The sequence below is a fragment of the Microcebus murinus genome, chromosome 5 (assembly GCF_040939455.1).
Source record: "Microcebus murinus isolate Inina chromosome 5, M.murinus_Inina_mat1.0, whole genome shotgun sequence".
Lineage (NCBI taxonomy): Eukaryota > Metazoa > Chordata > Mammalia > Primates > Cheirogaleidae > Microcebus > Microcebus murinus.
The window spans coordinates 26,180,609-26,206,363 of NC_134108.1; the positions used below are offsets into that span (position 1 = coordinate 26,180,609).

A 25,755-nucleotide genomic window follows, 5' to 3' on the forward strand; every position below is an offset into this window, starting at 1 on the left:
ATTTGAAGTGAGGCATAAGGTCTGAAATTTCTAGAAAATCCTACCAACCTGTGTTTTCTTTTTGAAAAATCATATTTTTCACGCTAATCCTGATAGTTTGTTCACTGCCTGATTCTAGAGACTCTCTTAGCTCTCAATTTTTGTTCTGAAATCACTTTGGTATGTACTTGCTTATATTTAATATTGTATTTGTTATGAACACCCACATATCAACTTGCATTGTAGGTTTTTTGAAATGGTGAACACCATTACCGAAGAGAAGGGGAGAGGCACAGAGGAAGGAGAGTGTGAAGGTGACTCCCTGGAGGTAATGACTTCAGTTTGGGGCTCATTTTAAAAGAAACTATTTAAAATTGTACCGGGGTGGGGCAGTAAGGTGGGTTCATGGGTGTATGAGCAGTGGAGGGCCAGGGTCTGTAAGCTTTCCTTTAACATCAAAAACAACTTTTGGAATTTCTTTGGTAAAAAAGAGCTAAAAAGAAAACATTGGAGGACTGTATTCAGCAGTACTGAGGTTTAGTATTTTACTTAGCCGATAGTGAGTAACTATGCTTTATCTGTGAGTCTACCCTCAGTGCCCTTACACGTTCTCCATTCTCCTCTGAGATATGTGCAATTCATAGGAACAAAATTTCAGTGAAGATTCTGGATGATAGAGCCCTTTGTGGTGCACATTAACATGCTACACCGAGAACCTGAAACCGTGGAAGATTAATGAAATAGAGGAGGGAATAACAGTCACCCCAAATGTTGTCCATCTCAACTGGCATCCTCTTAGTGACGCCTCATGGACGTAGTGCACTATGGAATCTTACTTTCAGTTTGTGTCCATTTTCTCTGCTGTGTCTGCTGTGTGAAGAAGAGCCTTCCACCACTGCAAAGGCCAGTGCTGGGGTGTTGCAAGAGCGCTGACACTAGCACTCGAGCACCTTCAGTGTCTAAAGGACGACACTTCTCCAGGCATGATAGAGGGCCACCGTTTTCTACAAGCCCTTCCCAGTGTTTGACTTGGGACAGAACTCTGAATCCAAGTGTCTTAGTCCATTGGGCTGCTATAATAAAATACCATAAAGTGGGTGGCTTGTAAACAACAGAAGTTTATTTCTCGCAGTTCTGGAGGCTGGGAAGTGCAAAATCAAGGTGCCAGAAGATTCAGTGTCTGGTGAGGGCCAGTTCCTCATAGATGGTGCCTTCTTGCTCCCTCCTCACATGGGAGAAGAAGCTAGCTAGCTCTCTGTAGTCTCTTTTATTATTAAAACATGCCCCCATGACCTAATTACCTCCCAAAGACCTCACCTCCTAATTCCATCACGTTAGGGGTTATGATTTCAACATATGAATTCGGGGAGGACACGAATACGCAGTTCATAGAACCAAACAATAGTGAAAATCACACTTTTAATGTTAAAGTGAAATTGAAGAAAGTATGTATCAACAGTCTAACTAATATACTTATTTATTAGATCACTTTGGTAACGGTATCTCATAAACGCTAAAAATTTTTGCAAAATCATTGCATCAGTAAAGCAGCAGTTGAGGGGGAATTTAAATATAATAGCCAATTGTTAACTCTGTCTATAGTTAAGTTCTATAATTATCTAACAGTTGTATAGCTTTGATATTCTTATGTAAGCCTAAGGCTCTTGCATTAAAGTTATAAAAAGATGATAGACTTAATTTGGAAAAAAATATTCCTTGTGCATTAGCTTGCTGTCTATCAAAGTAGTAGATAATATTAATACTTCTTCTTTGTATATGTTTTGCATTTTCTTATTGAACTGATCATATTATGAATAAGATATCTGACCCCTATTTCATGCTCTTTTGACTATACCTTGTTATTTGTGTTAAATTTAGTATCACTTGATACATAACAATTGTCAGGATATGAGTTAATGAGAATGAAATAATTCTATCAGTAATATAAAATTATGAGCGGGATAGCCTGGAAGATCTGTAAAGTCTTGTACAATGTCATAAATTTCTGCCTTTTTTTTTTCAATTAGAGATATCTATCCTTTGTTTCATACCCTCTTTTGAGGACCTAAATGCAGCTTAGCAAAAATGTGCATAGCCTAGCCAGGCTATGATAACCATATAGACAAGATGAGGTTGATCTTCATAATTGATTGAATCAACAGCGTGGGAATCTTGCTCTAGGAACTACTTTAACCATAAGCATAGCCTAACACAGCTTTAATTGCCTTAGAATTTGTGATGAATTTGGCCAGCTGATTTTTCTAAGCTTTGGTTTCCTATGATGTAAAGAGAGGGGAGGTAGCTGGCTTTTCAAAGAGCTAGCAAGAGGACCCAGGCCCAGATCCCCTAATCCATATGCAGTAGTGTGTGGAGCGGGCGTTGTGAGAGACCCTTCCTGATTAGGCAATTCTATGGCAAGCTCTGTGAACACTCGCCAACTGAATAATTAGGGCAATGCTAAGATTTCTTCCTAATAATATCCAGAGGGTTTTAATAGGTCTACTGACCTCACAAAAAACAGCTCATACAATATTGCTGTGGTTCATCAAAGTGCTCCTAACTAACTTGTCCTTCTCAAGTAAGGTCAGCGAAACTATTCTTTTAATGTTAGAAAACATTCTTACACTTCTAACTTTTGCATTTCATTAGAATAATTTAAAATCTCTAACACGGAATGGCTTCTGCAGTATTCCAAATGGACTTTATAGTCTATACGAAACATTCAAGCATACTTGTTTTAAAAGTTTTGTCTTAGTTTGCTCTTAGGCTATAGCTAGTGATGTTGCTGATTTTTTTTTTATGAGTGTCCTGTTAGCATAACATTAATGGATGGTTACAGTGATGTTCTGGGCTGGAGGATGGTGAGATCCATCTTGGCTCTCCCCTCTCCCTGAATGACGGTTCATACTCAGACCACCTTTACAATATGAATGATCAAACCTTCACTTACATTTTTGCATAATTTATGATAATGCTACATTATGTATTTGATTACATTTCTTAGATATTTTCAATATTCTCCATTTAGATTATTTTATCAGTATTCTAAATATTTGATTAAAATGAATTCTTTAATTTCACTATCACAAACTGAACTCAAACTTCAGCCCACGAATGACATACCAAAATTAATCCCTCTACTTTCCATTCTATACACTGTAAACAAGTCTGACTTTAGAGATCATCTTTACAGAGTGATTGTAATTTGTGTGTTAGAATAATTATTTTCTGATCTTTACCTCAATTGGATACAGAATTAAAATCGTGTTAATTTTTGCTGAAGCCTTTGGGTACATTGGCCTAAAACATAACAGAAATGTTGGAAAGATCAGATGATTGGGAAATGCTCTTTAATGTTTTTAACTTCACATAGGGTGGTGTCAAAGTCAGCAAACATTAACTATTAATGTGGTTTGTTTTATAAACCACAAATTTGAAATTAAGCTCTAGATTTCCTGGAATTTGAAAAACCTTCTTAGAAGGCCAGGTGAAGTTCTGCTTTTCTTTCTGATTTGAATAATAAGCTTCTTCGAAGCAGTACAGTTGTGGGAAGGATTCAGCCTCCTTCAGATCATGATCAGACCCTTCTTCCAACTGAGCAAATCTGGCTCTATTGAGAGCTCCGTGCTAGGATCAGGAGCCCTGAGTTCTGGTTCTAACTTTGCCAACAGTCAGTTTATAAGTCTTGACAAAGTTCATGCTCCCACTGGACAAAGATGATTTCATTCCTTAAATTAGGCTTGAGTAAGATTTTTAATGTCCTTTCCTACCTCTAATTTTTTTTTATGTAATTTTCAAGATTAGTACAAACTGTACAAGGTTATTTCAAGTATATCTCAATCCCACTTCTCAGAGAAGGGCATTTCTGTTTTTCAACAGAAAGAAAACAATTTGTTTTGATTCAAGGCCATGTGTTTTGACTCAAGGATATATTTTGACATGGAAGGGTTATGAACCCGTATGTTAAGTAATTTAATGTGTTAGTGAATTTATTTTGGAATCATAGAACAGTTGATTACAGTTAAGTACTACGGTTTTTACACTCATCAGCTGTGGTCTCTAATGTTCTTCCTGCCTTTCATATCTTCCTAAGTAAGGGCTTCTACCCAGTAGCACAGCCAGAAACTTCAGAGAACCCTCTGCCCAAGCCCCTACTAATCCCTCACGCCCCATCTTTCCTCCAGCCCCTTCCACTCATTGTCTTGGCTGCTCCCCGATCCCAGGTCTTTGTCATCTCTCTTGTGGCCTGGTGTTTTCCCTGCTCTGTCTCTATCATCGTCAGAGAAATTTCTCACACAGTTTATAATCCTGTGACTCCCCAAATTAAAAAGCTTTGATGCTCCTTCTTCGTAGAAAGGAGCATTGCACCATGCAATGTCTGTGACTTACCCTTTCCTTTTGACTCTGTGGTCCCGCAATGGCAAACTCCTTTCCAGATGGCCAAGGTTTTCCTACCTCAAAGCCTGACGTGCAGACGCCCAACCCCACGAGCTTTTCTGCTTTGTCGCACTTGGTGACCGAAGCCTTATTTTTTGAGATCCAGCTTGTCATTTTCTCTTTGAATAATTTCTCAACTCCCCTTCTCATTTTTCTCTGCTCTCTTAGCATATTCGCCCACTCCCCTGCCTGAGCTCTTCTCCTGGCATTGTAATTCAGTAGCTTCTGTTGGACTGTTAACTTCCCAAGATAGGACCGTGGCTTTATTCCCTGTTTAATCACAACAGCTCACATGGTGTCAGGCATCCAAGCAGAAGAAATTCAGTCAGAAGGCTTTGAAGGATTGAAGCTGAGGAGTGACAAAAACTGGAGTTGTTTAAACAATATCTCAAACTGGAGGAGAGGGGTATGGATTGGAGGGGGCGGAGTACGAGCTGGGAAACTGGCTTGCAAGTTGTTTAAGCAGTGCTAAGTCGATGAAAGAATGAATACCAGGATCAGGCTTAATGCCACAACAAAGCCACTGTCGGCCCATCCCCTTCTCATCTTTTTATTTCAGGGAAAAAAAATAGATACAAATGACAGAGGTTTTTTGGTGATTCATATGAAGGATGCTGTGTCTCCTCTGTTGCCCCCTCCCAAACACATATGCATTTTCCCTCACCCGCCCCCATCTTCTTTATTCCTTTTTTCCTTCCCTCCCACTTTTTCTTATATGCATTTGTACCTCATGTTTTTATCAAAATAGGACTTGGACTGCCACTTGGGACTTGGGACATAGGACTGCCACAAGCCCGCGGCAGTCAGAGCAGCTAGCTCTGTGAGCCTGTTCAACCGTAGTTTCTTTTTTTTTTTTTTGAGACAGAGTTTCACTTTGTTGCCCAGGCTACAGTGAGTGCCGTGGCATCAGCCTAGCTCACAACAACCTCAAACTCCTAGGCTCAAGCGATCCTCCTGCCTCAGCCTCCTGAGTAGCTGGGACTACAGGCATGCGCCACAATGCCCGGCTGATTTTTTCTATATATATTAGTTGGCCAATTAATTTCTTTCTATTTATAGTAGAGACGGGGTCTCGTTCTTGCTCAGGTTGGTTTCGAACTCCTGAACTCAAACGATCCGCCTGCCTTGGCCTCCCAGAGAGCTAGGATTACAGGTGGGAGCCACCGCGCCCGGCCCATCGGTAGTTTCTAATGTGCATAAAGAGGTAGTTGACCCCTCATGGGGTGTAGTGGGGACAGGCAAAATTAGAGAAACATCTTCGTTTTCCTCAAACATCTGCAGGATGACGAAAGACCTCACCATTTCCTTTTCTTGATGATTTGCCTCACATATATTAGCAAACAGTGACTTATGGTTTAGAATTCATTTAAATCAATTTGGAATCATGACATAGCAAACTGGTTTGCTTTCCTTTTAACATCCTATTTCTGTTTTTGTACAGATCTGAAGCTGAACACCCACATTTACCACACTGTCTGAGAAAATATATCACAGTGTTGCATAATATGTATATCAATTTGTTTTTCATTCATTCATTCTGTTGCAAGGGAGAAAAACTTTTTCCTCTACCAACTTATGTTTGGTGCTAGGGGGCCTGCGAATTAACTGGCAAAAGGCAAGTTAGCAGGAGAAGAGACAAAGTTTATTTACTTAGTCAATGTTAAGTCAATGAAAGAGACTTAACACACATAGAAGTGGCTCCCTAAACAACAAGAGTTAAGTGTTTATATATCATCTTTATAAGAATGAGGGTTAGGAGTTCAAGGGAAAGCAGATGGTTGGAAACTAATGACAAACAAGTGGGGAGAAACAAGTGGAAGGTACAGAAAGTTTTGATGAGGTTTTGTTTATGTAATTTCTTACCTGAGAACAAGTGTTGTGTCTCCTTTTGGGCTGTAAACCTCCTGCAGAGGGAATTTATGGCAGTTGTATTTTTAGGAAACTTTACTAAAGTCAGCAAGAGAAGTTTAGGTAAGGTTTTTTTCTGCCGCTACTATTTGTTCAGATGTTTTTAGCTTAAAATAATCTTCATTCACATTGATGGGTCCAAGTGGATCTCATTAATTTGCTCAACAAATATATACTGGACACCTACTGTCTGGCAGGCATTATTCTAGGTGCTGGGAACACAGCAGAGAACAAAACAGAGAAAAAACCCTGCCCTCATTGAGCTTACATTTTAATAAGAGACCAACAATAAACAACGTGAATAAGTAAGATATAGAATATGTTAGATAGCGATAGGTAGTAAGGAGAAAAATTAAGCAGGGGAGAGTTTAGAAAGTTACGGTGTAGCAAGATATGCAGTTTTAGACGGGGGGAGAGGTCAGTAAGAAGGTGACATTTGAGTAAAGATCTCAGAGAGGAGACATCTGTGACACTAGATATTTGTACCTGCAGTGTTTGGGGCATTCTGTTAATGTAATTAATAGTTATTAATGGTTTTGGCATTTACATATTAGGAAGGCCATGCAGACTAAAAATTAACAAAGCTGGTCTTTGAGGTGACTACTCACCTAATGTAATTAAGTCCCAGCAGAAGGAAGTGCATAGCTTTTTATAAAGTGATTGTTTGTTTCAGTGTAGGTTCTTTACAGTACAAGGACTGAGTCACCAGTTTGTTGTTTGGCCTTGTCAATACTGTCTTCCTACACCAGTTCTCTTCCCAGCACCAGTGTAGATTGTTTTGGGCAGGCCACAATAAAGGGATGATTCTAGAAATATTCCCAGCATTGCTTCAAAATGAAATTGTTGTCTCCCTTAGCAACAACCTGCTTTGCTAACCTATTGCCATAGAAATAGAATGCAAACTATATAAGCAGTGTAATCGTACCTTCTATTTTGTAAAGCCTTCCTTTTTCCTCCCTCTTTTTTTTCATAGTTGTCATGTAACAGACCCTGCCTTTCTTGGTCGGTGGTCCAGGCTCTGCTCTGCTATTTCTGTGTGATGACACAGATAATTCTCTGTCGTTAGAGGCCAGACCAGTCTCCTGTCTCTTCCAGCTTCCCTTTAAGACTACCTTTTCCATTTACATCTTTATCTTGTAAGAATCGAAAGAAACAAAGCAGTAATTTCTCACTGAGATGGTTTTACCTAAATCCCATTGGTCTTATTACAAGTCCTTTCGATTTTTACCATGCCCCTTTTGTTCAACAGGAGTCAACTACCATACCTAATACACAATCTTTTTTTTTTTTAAAACCAGTCTTTTGATACTTTAGATTCCTGAGGGAAACTAAAACTTGAGCAGCCTCATCAAGGTTTCTATATTCTTCAGTATGCTATATAAATATACATGCTTTTTTACAACCAAAAATAAATGAATAATGACTTTAAGTGTTTTGTTTTGGCATCTGGTTTTAAAAAAATTTCTCGTCACATTTTCTATACCATGGTTAAGTAGTTAAGTGAATAATTACTGAGCATCTACGATAAGCCAGGCATTGCCAAGACTATGGGTAGAGCAATTAAGGAGGAGGTTCCAGTTCTTGAAGAATTCAGTGTCTAGACACGGGGCTGCAGACACGTGGGCAGGGCAGTCAGGGCAATGAACGTGTAAAAGGTGAGCAGAGCCCTTGGAAGCACATCAGACCAGAGCCTCGCACTGCTTTTGAGGGCCAGTTGGACAGTTCAGGAAAGCTTCCTTGAGCTTGGTTTTGAAGCTCGATGCAGAACCAGCTAAGTAGAAAAAGCAGTGTGTGTTCCCCACAAGAACCTCATGGCGAGTTCCCCAGAAGCAGGTGATTGATGAGAGAGCAGGTTGGATACAGAGGAAGTGATGAGATCCTGAAGGGCATTGTCTTAGCCCATTCAGGCTGCTAACAAAATACCTTAGACTGCGGCATTTATAAATGGAAGAGACACGTGGCTCACAGTTCTGGAGGCTGAGAAGTCCAAGATCAAGGCTCCAGCAGATTTGGTGTCTGGTGAGGGCCCGTTTCTCCAGATGTCACCTTCTACATGTGCTCACAGGGCAGAAGGGGTGACCAGGCTCCCTCAGGCCTCCCTTATAAGGGTACTAATCCCATTGAGTTCCGTGACCTAATCACCTCCCAAAGGCCCTACCTCTTGAAACCTTTGCATTGGGGATTCCAACATACAGTTTTGTGGGGAGGAGGAACACAAACACTCAGACCATACCAAGCTTTTGTGCTATACTGAAGAGTTTGGATTTTAGCCTGAAAGTCACGAACAGCCAATATAACAGAGGCAGTGGCACTGACAGGGAAAGCTCATTCGGAACTTTGGACTTTGGAAAGTTCACTGCCAATTTAATGGAGAGTAAATTGGGTAATGGGGTGACAAGAGGAGGTGACAAGGGAGGCCGGTTAAGACTTTAGAATTAGTACAGAAGAAAAGCATGATCTGAGGCAATAGCAGTGAAAATAAAGAAGAAAAATGAATTTGTAAGATTTTAAAGAAAAACCTGATAGCATTTGGCAATCAATTTGATATAGGGAGTAAGGGAAAGTAAAAAATGGATTCTAAGAGGGCAATGGCTACCAGATATCTGCTTGAAAAGGTGAGTGGATGTTCAGTGGCTATTGACAGCATGCTGGAATATCTTTGTAACACTGGTGTTTGGAAACAGAATTTATATTCACCTTATAAGCTCTTGTGCTATAATAGGGTTTCCCTATAGCATTGGTAGTGTGGAAAGGACACAAAATCTGGAATCTGATCAGCTGGTTTTAAACCACAATTCTGACATATTTTCACTGGAAAAAAATGTTTCTGATCATTTGTAAGTTGGAGGACGTAATCAGAGACATTCCCTACAATGACACAGGCTTATTATATGACAGTCAAGTGAAGTAGATTATTGAAAGTTGGGTTTTTGTTCTTTTAAATGAGAAAGCATTAGAATAATGTAAGGCAATGGTAGTATTAGGTTCAGTGTAGGGATTTCTGTTCCTTTGAGAGGGCACACTGGCAAAATTGGGCTTTCGAGTGATGGTCCCTGCTGGCAGAATTCAGCATGCATGGCACAGCTCTGCGGAAGTCCGGGCCATTGTTTGGACTATGCTTCCTGCCTCCTGGCAGGAGCCCAGTTTTATCTCTGAGTCATAGCAAATTGCTACATGATCCCTGCTGCCTGTGCCTTCACAGGGAACACCTGCTTGGTCATTTGCTTTGGGCTGGGACAGTGTTCAGCCTTACGTTGGGAAGCCAGAATAGGCGTGTTCTCTAATGTACTACAGGGTGCCCCAGCAGTGGACGCCACTGTTGCCACCAGGGAAGCAGACACCTTTCTTCCGGAGTCTGGCCTCTGTCCTGACTCAGAGAGGGCTCCATGATAGGGAGGGCAGTGTGCAGCCCAGACCTGGCATGATATTGGGCGTACTTTCCCCCAAGAGGTACCGCCTGACTACCTTCTATGAAGGCTTGGAAACCTGTTGGAAACCAATTACCTGGAGCTGGTAAGGACATGCCCCACACCGCCCCCATCCAATCTAGTCCAGCACGTGTGCCCTGGAGGGTTTGCAGAATGATCTGATGAGCTGGCTTTGTAGGGAATGTGTCCTTTTTATAACAGCTGCCTTTGATGATCTTCTCTTTGCCTTTCGTATCTGTAGTTTCCCTGTATCATATCTGAGTGTGAATTTGTTTTTATTTATTTTTATTTTTGTGTGTGTGAATTTGTTTTTATTTCTATTTAGGGCTCAATTTCTGGAAGTTATATTTGATCCTTTCTCAAATCTGTCAGGTATTTTTAAGTAAATTTTTTTTAATTTAATTTAATTTTCTTTCTTGAGACAGAATCTTGCTCTGTCACCCAGGCTAGAGTGCAGTGGTGTCATCATAGCTCACTGCAACATCAAACTCCTGGGCTCAAGGGATCCTCTTGCCTCAGCCTCCTGAGTAGCTAGGACTACAAGTGCACACCACCACACCCAGCTGATGTTTTATACCTTTTGTAAAGATGAGGTGTCTTGCTATGTTCTCTAGGCTAGTCCCAAACTCCTGGCCTCAGGCAGTCCTCTTACTTTGGCCTCCCAAAGCACTGAGATTACAGGAGTGAGCCACTGTGCCTGGCTTATTTTTTTTTATATACTTTTTAATTTAATTTTTCTTTTTAGAGACAAGGTCTCACTTTGTTGCTTAGGCTGGAGTACAGTGGCACAATCATAGTTCACTGTAACCTTGAACTCCTGGGCCCAAGTGAGCCTCCCATCTCAGCTTCCTGAATGGTTAGGAGTACAGATGTGTGCCACCACACCTGGCTAATTTAAAAAATTTTTTGTGTAGAAACAGGGTCTTGATACATTACTCAGGCTGGTCTGAAACTCCTGGTCTCAAGCAGTCCTCCTGCCTTGGCCTCCCATGGTGCTGGTATTACAGGTGTGAACCACCATGCCCAGCCTGGTCTTTTTTAGAATGTCTTATTATTTTCTTACTTTAAAAATTTGTTATTTTTTATCTATGTTAAATGTACATATTTTACACTTTCTGTTTTATAAAGTTTTGAGAATTGGTGTTTGTTACAGCTTTCACTGATGTTGAATTGTTTCCTTATATATTTTAAATTTTTTGGATTGTGCACTCAATTTCAGTGGTACTTGTCAGTGATAATCCTGCATAGCCAGTATTAAGGAGGTCTCCCTTTAAAATGTTTTTGCTTTGTTTCTGCCAGGCACTCCGGGGATGTCCCAGGCTCAAGCACAGTTATGAGTATTATGATGAGTGTACATTTGAACTCCAAACAACATGAGGATCAGCTATGTTTAAAAGTATTCAGAGAAGACTTATTTTCACACATCCAGAGCTCAGTCCAAAACAGACCAGCTTTCTTTTTGTTTCCCAGTGTAGTGGGCTGAGTTTTCTGATCTATCATTTCACCAAGTTGTAGTCCTTTGAGGGCCTGGTTCTGTGTGTGTTCCAGCTCTTCCCCTAGTGTAGGCACTAGGTCACATTTCCTATCCCCTATGGTCATTAAAAGCCAAGCCCCAGATGAGAGGTCAGCAAACTATGGCCCAAGGGCCAAATATAGCTCACCATTTATCGTGGCAAATAAAGTTTTATTGGAACATAGCCATGTCCTTTTGTTTCTGTATCGACTGGGCTGTTTTCACATCACAATGGCAAAATTGAGTACTTGCTAAAAAGACCTTACGGCCTGCAAAGCTGAAAATATTCACTCTCTGGCCCTTAACAGAGAACATGTGCAAACTCCTGTCCTAGATTCATGGAATTAAAAACCTCACCTTCACCCCAGTCTGGGCTACAGGAACATCCATTCCTGTGATGAGCGTCTGGTGTCCCTTTCCTTTTCATTTCTACCTCCTGGCGGTCCTCTTTCCTCTTTTGTAAGCTCAGCTAGATATTTAAAAGTATGTCTATTTTATTTTATCTAGGTGGTTTTTAGCAGGAAGGTTTTTGGGTACCTAGTCCACCATATTGCCCAAACCAGAGCCAGCCTTCTGCCATCTTCAGAGAGTTATAATCTGCCTTTTATAGTTCTCTGATTTGAACATTTAACTTACTGATTTTAAATTTTTCTTTATTTTCTAGTGGAATTTTTTAAGACCATGAAATTTTTCATCTATATAACTATGTCTGTAGTGTTTGACATTATATATATATATATATATATATATATATATATATATATATATATTCTTTTAAACTATTTTGTAATTCCCCTGGTCATTTCCTTTGTAACCCATTGATTATTTTATAGTAAAGTGTACTTTTTGGCTACCTTATTTTTAATATTCTGTGTTCAAAGATCATGGTCTTTATGATATCAGTTCTTTGGAATTTATTAAATTTTTCTTTGTGGCCTAATATGCAATCAATTGAACTTTTCATATATGCATGAAAGAAATTTATATGTAGGTGCAGGGCTTTCTTATATATTGTATCAAGCTTGTTCATTGTGCCAAGTTTATCTGCTAGATGTATCCATTTCTAAAAGATTTCTGTTAAAACCTACTGTGGTTTATATCTATTTTGCTTTATAATTTTATCAGCTCTGCTTTATATATTTCAAGGCTATGCTGTTAATGAGCATTATTAAAATCCATGATCATTATCCTCTTTGTGGATGCTCATCAGTATTAATGTCAAATCTACTGGCTTATAAATGTTAGAAATCAGTTTTTTTAATGACCAACTCAAATCCTTCTGTGAGTTGAATCTAACTATGAGCTGCCAGTTTTTTACTCCAGCACAATGTAGAATGTAGGACGAAGAGCTTGTTCTTATCTTCTCTCCTGCTGGTCTGTTGTTTCACACTGGGTTTCTACAGGGACATGGCTTGATCATTTGATGGCACTAAATCCTGTAATTCCAGTCCAAGACAAAGGATGAGCCTTTCCTGATGGTGGCACCAGATCTGAGGAGGTCTCTGCTGATTCCATAGCTCCAGTTTTCCCTATTTGGCTGACACGCCTGATAGTGGGAGTTTAGGGCTGTAAATATTTGCATTTTACATCAAAGATTAAGTTTTTCCTCTGTTTTTCATTTCTTAGATATTACTGGGTCTTGGGGAACAGGGGGTGAAATAAAAATAATCCTTTCTTAATCATTATCAAGTAGTAAGGCCTCCAAATTTCCTTCTTACCCAAAGCCTTCCAGTGGTTTGATTCTCCTGGCAGTGCGAAATGCTTTACCAGTATCAAAAGCTGAATAACAAAAGGAAGATGAATTGTATGTGATAAATAGTGATAGATGTTGCTGCCGATTGTACATTGTTTCATTGCTCTGCAGAATCAATGAAAAACAGTACTGAGTGGGTAAAAGAATCCGAGTGGGCTTTTGGAAAAGCATTTTTGTGGATTTAACTATGTAGTCCTCACTGTATTTGTAACAGTTGTGAAAACATGAACACATTATCTGCTTTACATTGAGTGTATATTTTTTATTTCTTTAAGCTGCTTTTTAGGACTTTAGCTTATTATTCATATTTCACTTATTAAAGCCATCTGGTAAAATAAGAGAAAAATGCTCTTGGAAAAAATTGACGTTTGAAATGTAGAATGCAATTAATGTTTCATTATTCTCTCCCCATTTTTCCTTTTGTAGTATGACTATGAATATGATGAGAATGGTGACAGAGTCGTTCTAGGAAAAGGTACTTATGGCATAGTCTACGCAGGTCGAGACTTGAGCAACCAAGTCAGAATTGCTATCAAGGAAATCCCAGAGAGAGATAGCAGGTACAGTAATTGTGGCTAATAAAAGCTATTTTCTAAAGTACTTTGGGTTGTTAGTAGCATTTTAGAAAATACTTGCTGATATTCTCATTAATGAAACTCTGAAAACTCCACTGTGTTAATTTGCTTCCTCTGAGTAAGCTGCCGCGTCATTCATTGGATCAAGTACAAAAGAGTCTGGTGGGGAAGGACAGGACTTTGAAAGACTAAAGACGAGAATATACGAGAATGGCCCTGCGTGTGTTGGGCTCAGGTTGTGTTGGATAAAGGTGTTTATTATTTGGATAGATAGGGAATAAGCACTATCAGAAATGGTTTGAACCAGAAGTTCCAGTTTCATCTGGCATGTAAGGAGCTTGGAGAGTGTCATTCCATCTTAACAAGCGAGAAGTTTGTTAACAAACTGAGAAATCAGTGGCTCTTTTTGGATCCATTGGTGGAGTGAGGTCGCAAGGGAGTCCGCTTGTCATCCAGGAGCAGAAACCTCCAGGAGCCAGTGCTGGGGCAGGAGAACCTGAACTGTAGCTGACACAGTGCTGGAAGCTCAGTGCAGACAAATCTGAGAGGTTAAAAACTCCAGGAGGGCCCAGTCATTGGGGGGGGGGGGGGGTCCACACTATTGTGAGTTTTACCTTCTGAAGCTCTACCAGATCCTGAATGTCAGAGAAAAATCCCCTTGTGCTTCTTGAAGGGAGGGGAGGAAAGCCAACGATTTTGAAATATACAAGAGCATTCTGTTTTTAACAAGGCTGGCCCTCAGGCACATCTGTTTTACCAGAACCTAACCAGACTGGGGAAGCGAAATACCACATTCCAGCCAGCCGAGCCATCCTGTCCCTCCTAAGGGGGCAAACTAAGAACTCAGGAAGTTCACAGCCTAGGAGCACAGGCTCACTAGAAGACTGAGAACTACACTCAGCACTGTAGAACTCTTCTCCTCTTCTCCCCCACCAACTTTACTCAAGGCCTATTTACTGCAGTTTCTTGCACCCAGGACATTATGTCCACCTCTCAACAAAAAAGTATTGATATGAGGCATACTGAAAGGCACAAAACACAGTTTGAAGAAACTTAGCAAGTACCAGAAACTGAGTCATGTGGCAGGGATGTTGGAGTTATCAGACCAGGAATTTAACACAGCTATGATTAGTATGCTACTGGCTCTCATGGAAAAAGTAGACATCATGCAAAAATAGGTAGTAATATAAGCTCAGAGATAGAAATTCTAAGAAAGAATCAAAAAGAAACGCAGGGGATCAAAAACACTAATAAAAATGAAGAATGCCTTTGATAGCATCATTAGTAGGCTAGACACTGTTGAAGAAAGAATCTCCAAATTTGGGGATAGGTCAATAGAAATTTCTAAAACTGAAAAAGAGAAAAAAGAGTGGAAAAAAAATGAAGCAGAATATCCAAGAACTGTGGCACAACTACAACAGGTGTAACATATGCTTCATGGGAATACCAGAAGTAAGGAACAGAAGAAATATTTGGAGAAATAGTTTGAACCACGCATAGTGGGAGCCTTGTGGAAAGTGGAATTGTTTTTTGGAACAAAAAAGTTGTTTGGGGAACAGAACAGCTCTGGGGACAGGATTATGTGTTGCTCCCTACCCTAGTGCTCTGCCTTATAGTCTGTTTCTCCAACTAATAATTCTTTCTTCTTTCCACCTCATGGTTCTGCTGCATCATGGCTTCCTTTGCATCTTCTCTCTGTAAGATGGTGCTTAGTTGTTTTAAATCAATGATGTACATTTTCTCTGTGTCCTGTATTCAAAGTCTAATAGAAACAGAGAGGGGATTCTATTACTTATTATTACCCTTATTTGGCGAGACTGTAATGCCAGGCTACATCACGGGCTTGTGAGGCTGCCCTCGAGTCCCTTCCTGTGACCATGGTGGCAGGGTCACACAATCGGGCCTCCCAGCAAGGACACTCCCCTGAGCTCTCTGGGTCATCTGTCCACCACACATCTCCTCTACTTGTAAGTCTGAAAGGCATCTCAGGGTTAATATGGCCAAATTAAAACTAGATTTTTACCCCTAAATGTACTCTCCCTGGAGTTTTCTCGGTGTCAATGACTATTGCCCCGTCCATCCAGCTGTTCACGCTGACCCCCAGGACTCACTTGGATTCCTGTCTTTCTCTCTCACTCCATGTCTACTCCATCAGTAAGTCGTACTGTCTGTGGTCTCGACCTCTGTGTTCTGAATCTTTTTGCTCTTGCCCATCGCTGCGACTCCAACTCTAGTCTAAGCCCTCAGGCCTCTCGCCTGGCTCCTTACTGCTCTCTGCTTTCACTCTTCCCTGCGCTCCTAGTGCATTTTTCCTCAGGGAAGCCATAGATCTTTCTGAAGTTAAATCACATCATGTGGTGACAGCGATGTGTCAGTGCAGGGTCATCAGTTGGAACAGTGGACCACTCTGGTGGGAGGTGTTGATGGTAGGGGAGGATCTGCATGTGAAGGGGCAGGGGGGATATGGGAAATCTCTGTACCTTCTGCTCGATTTTGCCGTGAACCTAAAACCGCTCTAAAAAATAAAATCGATTTTTAACAATCATATCATGTCACTACTGCCTGAAACCCTTCAATGTCTTCTTATTGCAACCAGCATGAAACCCAGAACCCTTACCTCGGACCACAGACCACAGGTGATCCCCCTCCCTGTGGCCTCACCTCCGCTACAGCCACGCCAGTGTCCCTCCGTCCATCAGGCACGCCAAGACCGACCCGGGTCTTGGCAGGGTTGCCTCATTTTCATCATTTAAGCCTCAGGTCAAATGTCAGGGCCTCAGAGAGGTCTCCTGTAACTGCTCAAGCTGAAAAAGACATCCCCAGCCATGCAACCACTGTCCGAGGCCCGGCCTCCATCCTTAGTGCATGGCTTTCATTCTGCTTCCAGCCTCCGTATCTACATTCCAGAAGGAAAAGGGGAACAAGCTTTCCAGAGATGTCCAGCATTCTTTCACCTCTGTTTATTAGCCAAAAGTGCCCGCTTCTGCCTACAAGGGTGGCTAGCAACTCTGTGGCTTTTAGCTGGCCATTTGTTTCTCCAAAAAAAGTCATAGAGGGAAGAACATATGTTAGACAGGCAAATAGCTGTTGTTGGCTGCCACATGCATAGTTTCAATTTTACATTTTTTGGTGGTATTGTTTCAGAGTTTCCTCCTGGTTAGATCGTGAGACATGCTTATGAAGTCTTATGAAACAGTAATAGAAATTATTTATTAAATACCTAGAGTGATGTATATAGAGTTGTCATATTAAAAATTTTGTTAAATATTCTTACAGGTTCTTAAGTATCATAATGTAGAGTAGACTCTTTATTTTCATTTTCATTTTTTTTTTTTTTGAAACAGGAAGGTCTTGCTATGTCACAGAGACTGGTCTCAAATTCCTGGGCTCAGGCAATCTTCCCACCTCAGCCTCCCGAGTAGCTGGGATTACTGGTGCACACCACCACACCTAGCTTCAAAGAGTAGACTTCGAAACAATATAAAATTTAAAGAAGTCATTGCTCTCAAATTGCTGTAGCCAAATTCACTAACCTTTAGCCACAACCCCTCTCTTTTCTTCTTCCAATGGATTTAAGTGGACATTTGGAAGAAAATCACTTTTAAAATCACCTTGTAGGGCTGGCAACAGTGGCTCATGTCTGTAATTTTAGCATTTTGGGAGGCTAAGGCAGGAGGATTGCTTGAGCTTAGGAGTTCAAGACCAGCCTGAGCAAGAATGAGACCTCATCTCAACAAAAAAATTAAACAATTAACTGGGCATGGTGGCTCACACCTGTAGTCCCAGATACTTCGGAGGCTGAGGCAGGAGGATCACTTGAGCCCAGGAGTTTGAGGTTGCAGTGAGCTGTGATGAGGCCACTGCACTCTAGCTGGGGCCACAGAGTAAGATCCTGTCTCCAAAAAAAAAAAAAAAAGAAAATCGCCCTGTAGCTTAAGTTTATTCAAATGCCACTATATAGCACACAAAGCACACCAGCACCAATAAAGTGTTTTCAGCTCCTGTTCTGTAACAATGCAGTTGGTATTTGTGGATTGTGCATGACAAGCCCGTACCTTGAACAGCTGGTGCAGGGCATCTTGTTGTTAACTATTTAAAGAGATTACAGAGAAGTCTATCATTGTTATTGTGAAGATACGGCAAACATGGGTGTTTATCTGTGTGCCCTGGAGAGATGTGGATGTTCCATTAAAAAAGACAGCAGTTACAAAGGATAATTGCTAAAGTAGCATGAGGGATGTGAATAATGCACGATCCAGGGTACACTAAACTACTGTCTGTTAGGAAGGATCATAACAAACAAAACAGTTTCTCCTATGTTTCCTTCATGTTACAAAACCCCTTTGTTAGAGAATCAGAGTGGTTGTAAAAGAGGGGTGGTGGATTTAGTATGATTTTATAATCAATCTGTCCTCAACTAGTTGATCCCAGGTTGGCTTTCTTTTCTGATATGTCTGTGCACACCTGAACTGTTTATTTCTATCAGTTATTCTCTACCCATCTGCATATTTGAGTCAACAGGGGAGCTTTTAAAAATACTGTTGCTTAAGTTCCACCTCCAAAAATTCTAGGGTGGTCCTGGACATTGATATTCTGTAAGAAGCCCTCCGGGAGATGTGAATGTCCAGTCAAGGTTGGGAACCACTGGTCTAGATGGTTATCAGTGGGGATTTGACTCAGAGGGGGTGTTCTGGAGATACCTATGGGTTAATAGTTTTTTCAAAGCTAAATACATGTAAATATTTTTGATCATTGATACCATTTCTTCTTTCCATTGTTAAAGCTAATTGAGAAAAATATGTTCTTATAATTCACACAAAAAAGCATAATTTATTGATGTGAACAAATTATGATTTCATCCTTATTTAGTGCTTGGCACTTATACTTAATGAAAATTGCTGGGGGTTCGTAATACTTTCCATATTGAAGAAGAGTACTTATCCTTAGCTAGGTTGGATTCTGATGAGTATTGCAAATGTTGAGCTATCTTTGGTTTAGATAATGAAGTGGGGATATTTGTTCCTATGGAATCTTAAATCTAAGTGTTCATGGTTTGATTTTCAGTAGAGGATCAGGAGGTGGGAGCCCTTTAATTTATAATAAACTGAGTTGCTTGTTTCCGGTTATTTAATTATCTGATCTCCTAAATCTGTAGAATAGGCACAGGATTAGCCACTAATGCCTATCAAGAGCAATCATGAACTAATGTCAAAGTGTTTTAACCCCCATGAAAGAAACTAGTAAATGTATTCACAGCTGAGAGTCATTACCTAAGCACCTTATTGGTAACACTATGTATTATTATTCTGGTGTTACCTCATTCAAGCAATTATCAAAATGTTGCTATCTCTAACTGATGTACTGTTAAAGGTTCATTTTAATACCTTCCCTTCATAGTTCCCATAACAATTCTAAAGAAAAAGAGAATAGTAGATCTAAAATACAAGTCTTTTTTGTTGTTGTTATTGTTGGCTGCTTCCTGAGTAATATATACAGATTATAAAAATTTATTTAAATTAAATCAATTTAGATTTTTGTAAACTGCTGATTACTTTAGCTTTGGTGTTTACTTTAAAAGCTTATTGAAAATGATATTATTCAATTCTAACTAATTCTAATATTTGCTATTAGCATTCAAAAAAATCCATTCTACTTATATGGATTTGTCATTGTAAGATTTGTGCATTTCCTGCATGTGGGGCTGAAGCAAGTGTGAGACATCAGATTTGCATTTACTGTGTCTTAGTAGTTAGCGCCTTTCACACCTGTGGCCTCTATTATACAAGAGCAAAAAAATATAGGTATATGTTAGGGAATAGCTTTGAGTCTGTGTGTAGCACTGCTAACACCCTACTATAGTTAGCTTGTTAAGTAAAATGTATAGCTGTTGATTTGAACTGAGCTCCTGCACTAGACCTCAACATACCAGTCCAAAATGGAGTCACTCACGCTAAGGTTCCACATCACCAAACCAAAACCTAAGATGCTACTTGTAAGATCTGATTTTCTGAGAAATCAGGAGAGAGATGATAGCTAAATTCCCAAACCAAAAAAAAAAAAAAAAAAAATACCCAGGAGATTCACAGCAACCAGTCAAAAGGCCCCCAGTCAACCTAAGCTGGTATGTTAAGGAAATCCCTTCTGCTTTAACCCATACAAGGAAAGTAACCTGAAGTAACCTGATGTTAACCAGCCACTTTTGTGCTATTCTGTTGCCTTGATGCTGTTCAAGTTATCTTACCAAAAAAACAAACAAACAAACAAACAAAAAAACTGTTCTGCCAAGCTCAGAGGAGCTGCTGTCTATTTTGATTGGATGCTGCTTGGTTCAAGATTCACTAAAAAAGCCAGTTAGATCTTTAAAACTCAATTTGTTGAAATTTTTTCTTTGACAAGATAATATAATAATTACATTAGGGCTACACTGAATTCAGGATTGTTAAGAGTCTGTAAGCTTTATAGTACTTTCAATAATTATTAAAGTGTTCTGTTCCAGAAATATAAAATAATTTTTATAATTGATACAACAAAATGCATCAAGCACATGATTTTGAAGTTGTACTTTCAACGTAGAGGTTTGGTTAGGATAGAGTAAAATCATAATGTAACAGAATTGGTAGACACAATAAGGTGAGGATTTTGAGGCAAGGGGCTCAAAGAGACTTGGGATATATATCATTTTAATATATAGCTAGAGTGCAGTGATGTTATCATAGCTCACTGCAACCTCAAACTTTTGGGCTCAAAGCTAGCCTCCTGCCTTGGCCTCCCAAATAGCTGAGACTACAGGGATGTACCACCACACCTGGCTAATTTTTTCTATTTTTGATAGAAATGAGGTCCTGCTCTTGTTCAGGCTGATCTCGAACTCCTGACCTCAAAGAATCCTCCTGCCTTGGCCTCCCATAGGGCTAGGATTATAGATGTGAGCCACCTAACCCAGCCTCATTTTATGTTTTCTATTGAAGAGTTGATGGTTCTTTCAGGAAGTTCTGAAATAAACATTAAAGTTATTGACAAATTTTGTCTTCCTGGGCAAGAGTCTCCTGGATAGTGAAGTTATATTGATGAGCCAATGGAATAGGCAGTCATGTTAATATAGCCAGTAAACTGTGTGGAGGATCCCAGTAATTCTGGGTTCAGATCTTAACTGTGCCACTTACTAGTTTTTGTGATCTTGGGCAAGTTAGTCATCCTCTTGTTACATCCTTATCCACTGTTCATTGCCCACTGCTCAAGAGAAAGCCAATACTCTGATGAGACAGCAGGAGTTACAGCAGAGAAAGAGTTTAATACCATAGCCATCATGCCAGGAGATGGGAAGTTCTCAAATCTGCCTTCCTGAGAATTTGGGGGAAAGAGTTTTTAAAGATAAGTTGGCAGGTAAAGGGCTAGGCAGTTGTGTCTGCTGATTGGCTGGGTTTGAGGTAGAACTATAGGGGTATAGAAATTGTCTTCTTGTGCTTTGTCAGTTCCTGGATAGGGATTGCAAGACCAGTTGAGTCAGTTCCTTGGTACTGACCACTGGTCTGGGTGGGTCAGCTGATCTCCTGGAATGCAAGGCCTGGAAGATAGCTCAAAAACTAACCTTAGTTCATGTTCTGTTAAGGTTAGATACTAAATTAGAGCTAATGGATCAACACTTATGTGCACATATGGAAGTAAAACTCAAGGGAAATCAAATAGGTGGGAGGGGGAGAAGGGGACAGGTAAATTCACACCTAACAGGTACAGTGCACACTAACTCGGTGAAGGGCACACTTATAACTTTGACTCAATCTGTACAAAAGCAAATTATGTAACCAAAACTTGTATACTCTCATAAAATTCTGGGAAAAAATATGCACAAAAACTAATCTTAGGTTTCACAAGGGTGATGTTATCTACGGGAGTAATTAAGAAAGTTAAGAATCTTTATGGCCATCAGCTAAGTAGCAATTATAGGAAAGCAAACTAGAGGACTATGGCCAGTAACTATACCTATATCTTTGCAGAGTTCAGGCTCCTGCCATAGTTCCCACCTTGTGGCCCTTTATTAATTTTATAAAGGGCTGTTTTCACTCTCTGTGAATCAATTTCCTCATCTATAAAATGGGTATAATACCTTCTCATGGAGCTATTATAAGAAACGATTTAATATATATACAAATCAGACAATGATGTTATTAATAAAAAAAATGTATATGTATACACACACAAAGGGCTTAGAACAGTGCCTGATGTTTTTTCCTTTAGATCCTATCACACCTTCAACCTCACAGATTTATCTTATGAGAAATAAAGGCCTTAGATGGTCGTTTTCATTTTATATATGGCATATATATTTAGCTAACATTTTCAATTTGTATTGCTGAAATTTATACACGGAAGTCTGGCTACATAATTAGCTCATCGGCATTTGCATGTCTTTTAGATATTCTCAGCCGCTACATGAAGAGATAGCACTGCATAAGCACTTGAAGCACAAAAATATTGTCCAGTATCTGGGCTCCTTCAGTGAGAATGGTTTCATTAAAATTTTCATGGAACAGGTCCCAGGAGGTAAGAGATGTTTTCCTTTATTTAAAAAGTATAAATTTCTAGGTCCTTGAAGAGGAATAAAATTGAATGAGATTTACTATTGTACACATCTTCATCTGTCTAAGCTGAAAGGAAAATTAGACATATGACATTACCTTTGGTTTGTTAGGAGATTCAAAAAATATGATTAAGTATTGAGTTTATTCAAAAGCAAACTCTAGGATGTATATTGCAGTGATTTGATTGGTTATTGTTTGTTATGTTTTAAGGAAGACTACTTTAACATTCTATAAGAAAGGGTAATGGTGTCCAGGGGTCTTGTCTCTGGCACCATTCATTCTTTCCTAATCATTCACAGGACAAAAATGAGAAAGAGATTTAATCTATGATCAGAGTAGCAGAAGCTATAGCTGCAATAAGGCTTTAAATAATTTAAAGTTCCAACAGCTTTAAGTTTGAATTATTTAATTTATTGTCACAGAGACAATAAATAATACTGGACCCATTTGAGTGTCAATCACGATGACTTGGATTAAGGTTAGCAATTGACATTGGCCTTTTATTTAGACTGTATTTGATAACAAATGTCTTCAGAATAGGGATATTTTCGTATTCGGTGTTTGAGCCCAGTATAGTTCCTGGGCTACTGTGAACAACCAGTGAATGTTGGCTTAAATTAATGTTACATTATTAATATGCTTTAAAGAGCTCATTTGGTTAAGTAAGATTTTATCCACTCTTTTTCCTTACTTCACAGGAAGTCTTTCTGCTCTTCTTCGTTCCAAATGGGGCCCGTTAAAAGACAATGAGCAAACAATTGGCTTTTATACAAAGCAAATACTGGAAGGATTAAAATACCTCCATGACAATCAGATTGTTCACAGGGACATAAAGGTATGGTGTGCCAGGATTCACTTTCATGAGTTCCTTGCTGGGATATTATTTTATTTGCAAAAATCATATTGTATTAACTTAGAATGGTGAATAGGTATATCTTAGAAACAGCAGAAATTTGCTATCCTGAATCAGTTATTTATGTTCATGTCTTATCTCTTCTGCTCAAGGAATAAACTCTTTAACTGTGTTCAGCCAACAAGATTGCATTCCCGCTATGTGATGTTTGCTATGAGCTCTTTGGGTGGGGGTACAGCTGCATAAAAGTTAAAACAGGAAACCAGGTGTGGTGGCACAAACCAATAGTCCCAGCTACTGTGGAGGCTGAGGTGGGAGGATCGCTTGAGGCCAAGGTTTCCAGATCAACCTGGGCAACATAGCCCAGTCTCTAATGTAGACCCTTCTCTTAAAAAAAAGTTAAACAGGAGATAGTTCCTGCTCTCAAGGAGCTTACAAACTGGTTGATCTTTGTATCCTTGCCCATAGTATAATAGCTACTCAATAAATACTTACTGAATCAATGGATGAATGGTTAGAAGAATAAGAAAGTCGCGCTTTCTCACAATTATCACACATCCATGGATTGAACTAAAATTATTACATAGATTATGTAAGAGAAAAAACTAAAATAATAACGTTAGCTCTTCTTTAAAAAGAGAAAATTCAGAACTAATAAATTTTTGACAAAGCTGGATTTTTTGAAAGTAAGTTAACATTATTACTCTAAAATCAACCCAAGTGCCCATTTCTCTATGACGTCCTTAAATATTCCAGGAAAAGAAGTCAAGCAACATAGAAGAGAAAGTATATATCATTATATACTTGTAAAGAGCAGCAAGCTCTGATTGATTAGGAACCACATGACCTGAGGAGCAGATTTTGAATAACTGATAATATGTAAACAAGAAATGGTATTAAGAATTCACTCTTGAGATAAACTATTCATGAAGAATACAGAATGTCTCTTTGTTTACTCTAAGGACACCTTTTTTTTTTTTTTAACTAAATGAGTCTACACCAAAGAATATCTGAAGAAAGATAACATTTGTGATTAAAGTCCTCTGTTCTCCAGGGTGACAATGTGTTGATCAACACCTACAGTGGCGTTCTCAAGATCTCTGACTTTGGGACATCAAAGAGGCTTGCTGGTATAAACCCATGTACTGAAACTTTTACTGGTATGTTTTTACAGCAATGATACAGATCTTATGTAATTAAAAAAAATAATTGCTGAGTTCGAGCATAACGTGAGAGAAAAATTCAGTCGGTGTTCTCACATCCATTAATGTTGGTGTTTTCTGATGCGCGCTGAAAAATGTTGTATAGAATTTGATGTGACCCTTTTCTCTTTTTGTATTTGTATGACTTGCTTAGACTCCTGCTTAATGCCACTGAAGAGTTTTTTTTTTTTTTTAATTCTCAGTGCAGTATTTGTTTTTTTTTTCTTTTCATGTCATTATTTCTCTCCCGCTTGGCCTACAATTTGGCAAGATCGTATTTTTTGAAACATTTCTTTAGCCGAACCTTTCTGTGATTCTTACTCATACCCTAATCACTTCCCATTTGGACTATGAATTCCCTCTGCCAGTCTGTTTACTCCCTGTGGTCTATTCCCCTACTCCACAGTATAAATAACCGTAGGATTTCAATTCAGAAAGAGGAAGTGACTCACCAGCTCAGAAGAGGGGTGGGGAGAGAGCTTTCCTGAGAAATTAGGCAACGCAATGACTGAGCCGCCTCTGGTGCAGTCCTGGAGGGGAGGAGACAAAGTGAGTTCCAAAAAGGTAACAGTAGCCAAGAGGAAACTGAGGCTCAGGAGATTCATGACTACTCAACAGTTATGGGGTTGATCTGGGACTTCAACCTAGTCTCCACTCCAAGTTCTTATCACTCCATCATCCTGATTCTCACAAAGTGTTAAGCTCTTCTGTTATAGTATTAGAGAAAGAGACATTTAGCAAAAAAAAAAAATTAATGAATAATTTTTCATCTCCTATAAAGCATAGTGGCAGACATTCCCATTTCTGAATTCCGTGAGGTAGGTGGTAGCACTTCTGTTTTGCAGATGAGGAAGTTGAGTGAAAGAGAAGGGATGTCACTGTCGGATGCCACAGAGGTGTGCACAGGATGGAATTCAGATTTTGAATCTTTGCTCTTTGCTTTCACCTTCTGGCTCCACCTCCCTCTTCTGGTAGCCTGGGAGGCAGAAAGGAAGAGATTCCATAAGCTTTCTCCTCAGAACATTCAGTCAGTGACACCTCTGGCCCAGGTCCCACCTTCAAGGCAATGGGTATTTCAGGGCACAGAATTAAACACATTTTGAATGCATCTTTTTCAATCAAATAAATTCCAACCTGTTAGTAGCTTTGAGTGTCTTCACATTTCTCCCATCCAAGTACTAGCCAGGCCCAACCCTATTTACCTTGCAAGATTAAAGGAGATCTGCTGCACTGAGGGTATGGCCAGAGACAAATGTCTTCACATTTCTTTCCTCATACTCTCAACTTGGCAAGAGACAGTTTAGATGCTGCCAGGACTCAGAAACTTCTGAAAGGAAAATCCCTACTTTCACATACATTGTAGGACAAGTTGTTAATAGAATATCTTTTGCTAAATCTTGAAAACATTTTTTGGAAAATCCCCAAAGGATTTGTAGGAAAGCAGTCCTTGCACGGCCCTTTGCTCGTCCCTCTCCCACTGGCCTCACATGAGAGCGACGTGTGTGACTAATGCCCTTGGATCTGTCCC

General features: G+C 39.6%; 1 protein-coding gene across 2 annotated transcripts in view; it reads left to right on the forward strand.

Moving 5' to 3' along the window:
- Positions 1–25,755, forward strand: part of MAP3K5 (mitogen-activated protein kinase kinase kinase 5) — a 195,294-nt gene that overhangs the window by 129,635 nt on the left and 39,904 nt on the right. For both annotated transcript variants that reach the window (XM_012739434.2, XM_012739433.3), the window contains exons 14-18: positions 226–307; positions 13,445–13,578; positions 22,007–22,134; positions 22,871–23,007; positions 24,080–24,185. In XM_012739434.2, coding sequence (XP_012594888.1) covers positions 226–307; positions 13,445–13,578; positions 22,007–22,134; positions 22,871–23,007; positions 24,080–24,185 — 587 coding nt within the window. The remainder of the gene's footprint in view (positions 1–225; positions 308–13,444; positions 13,579–22,006; positions 22,135–22,870; positions 23,008–24,079; positions 24,186–25,755) is intronic.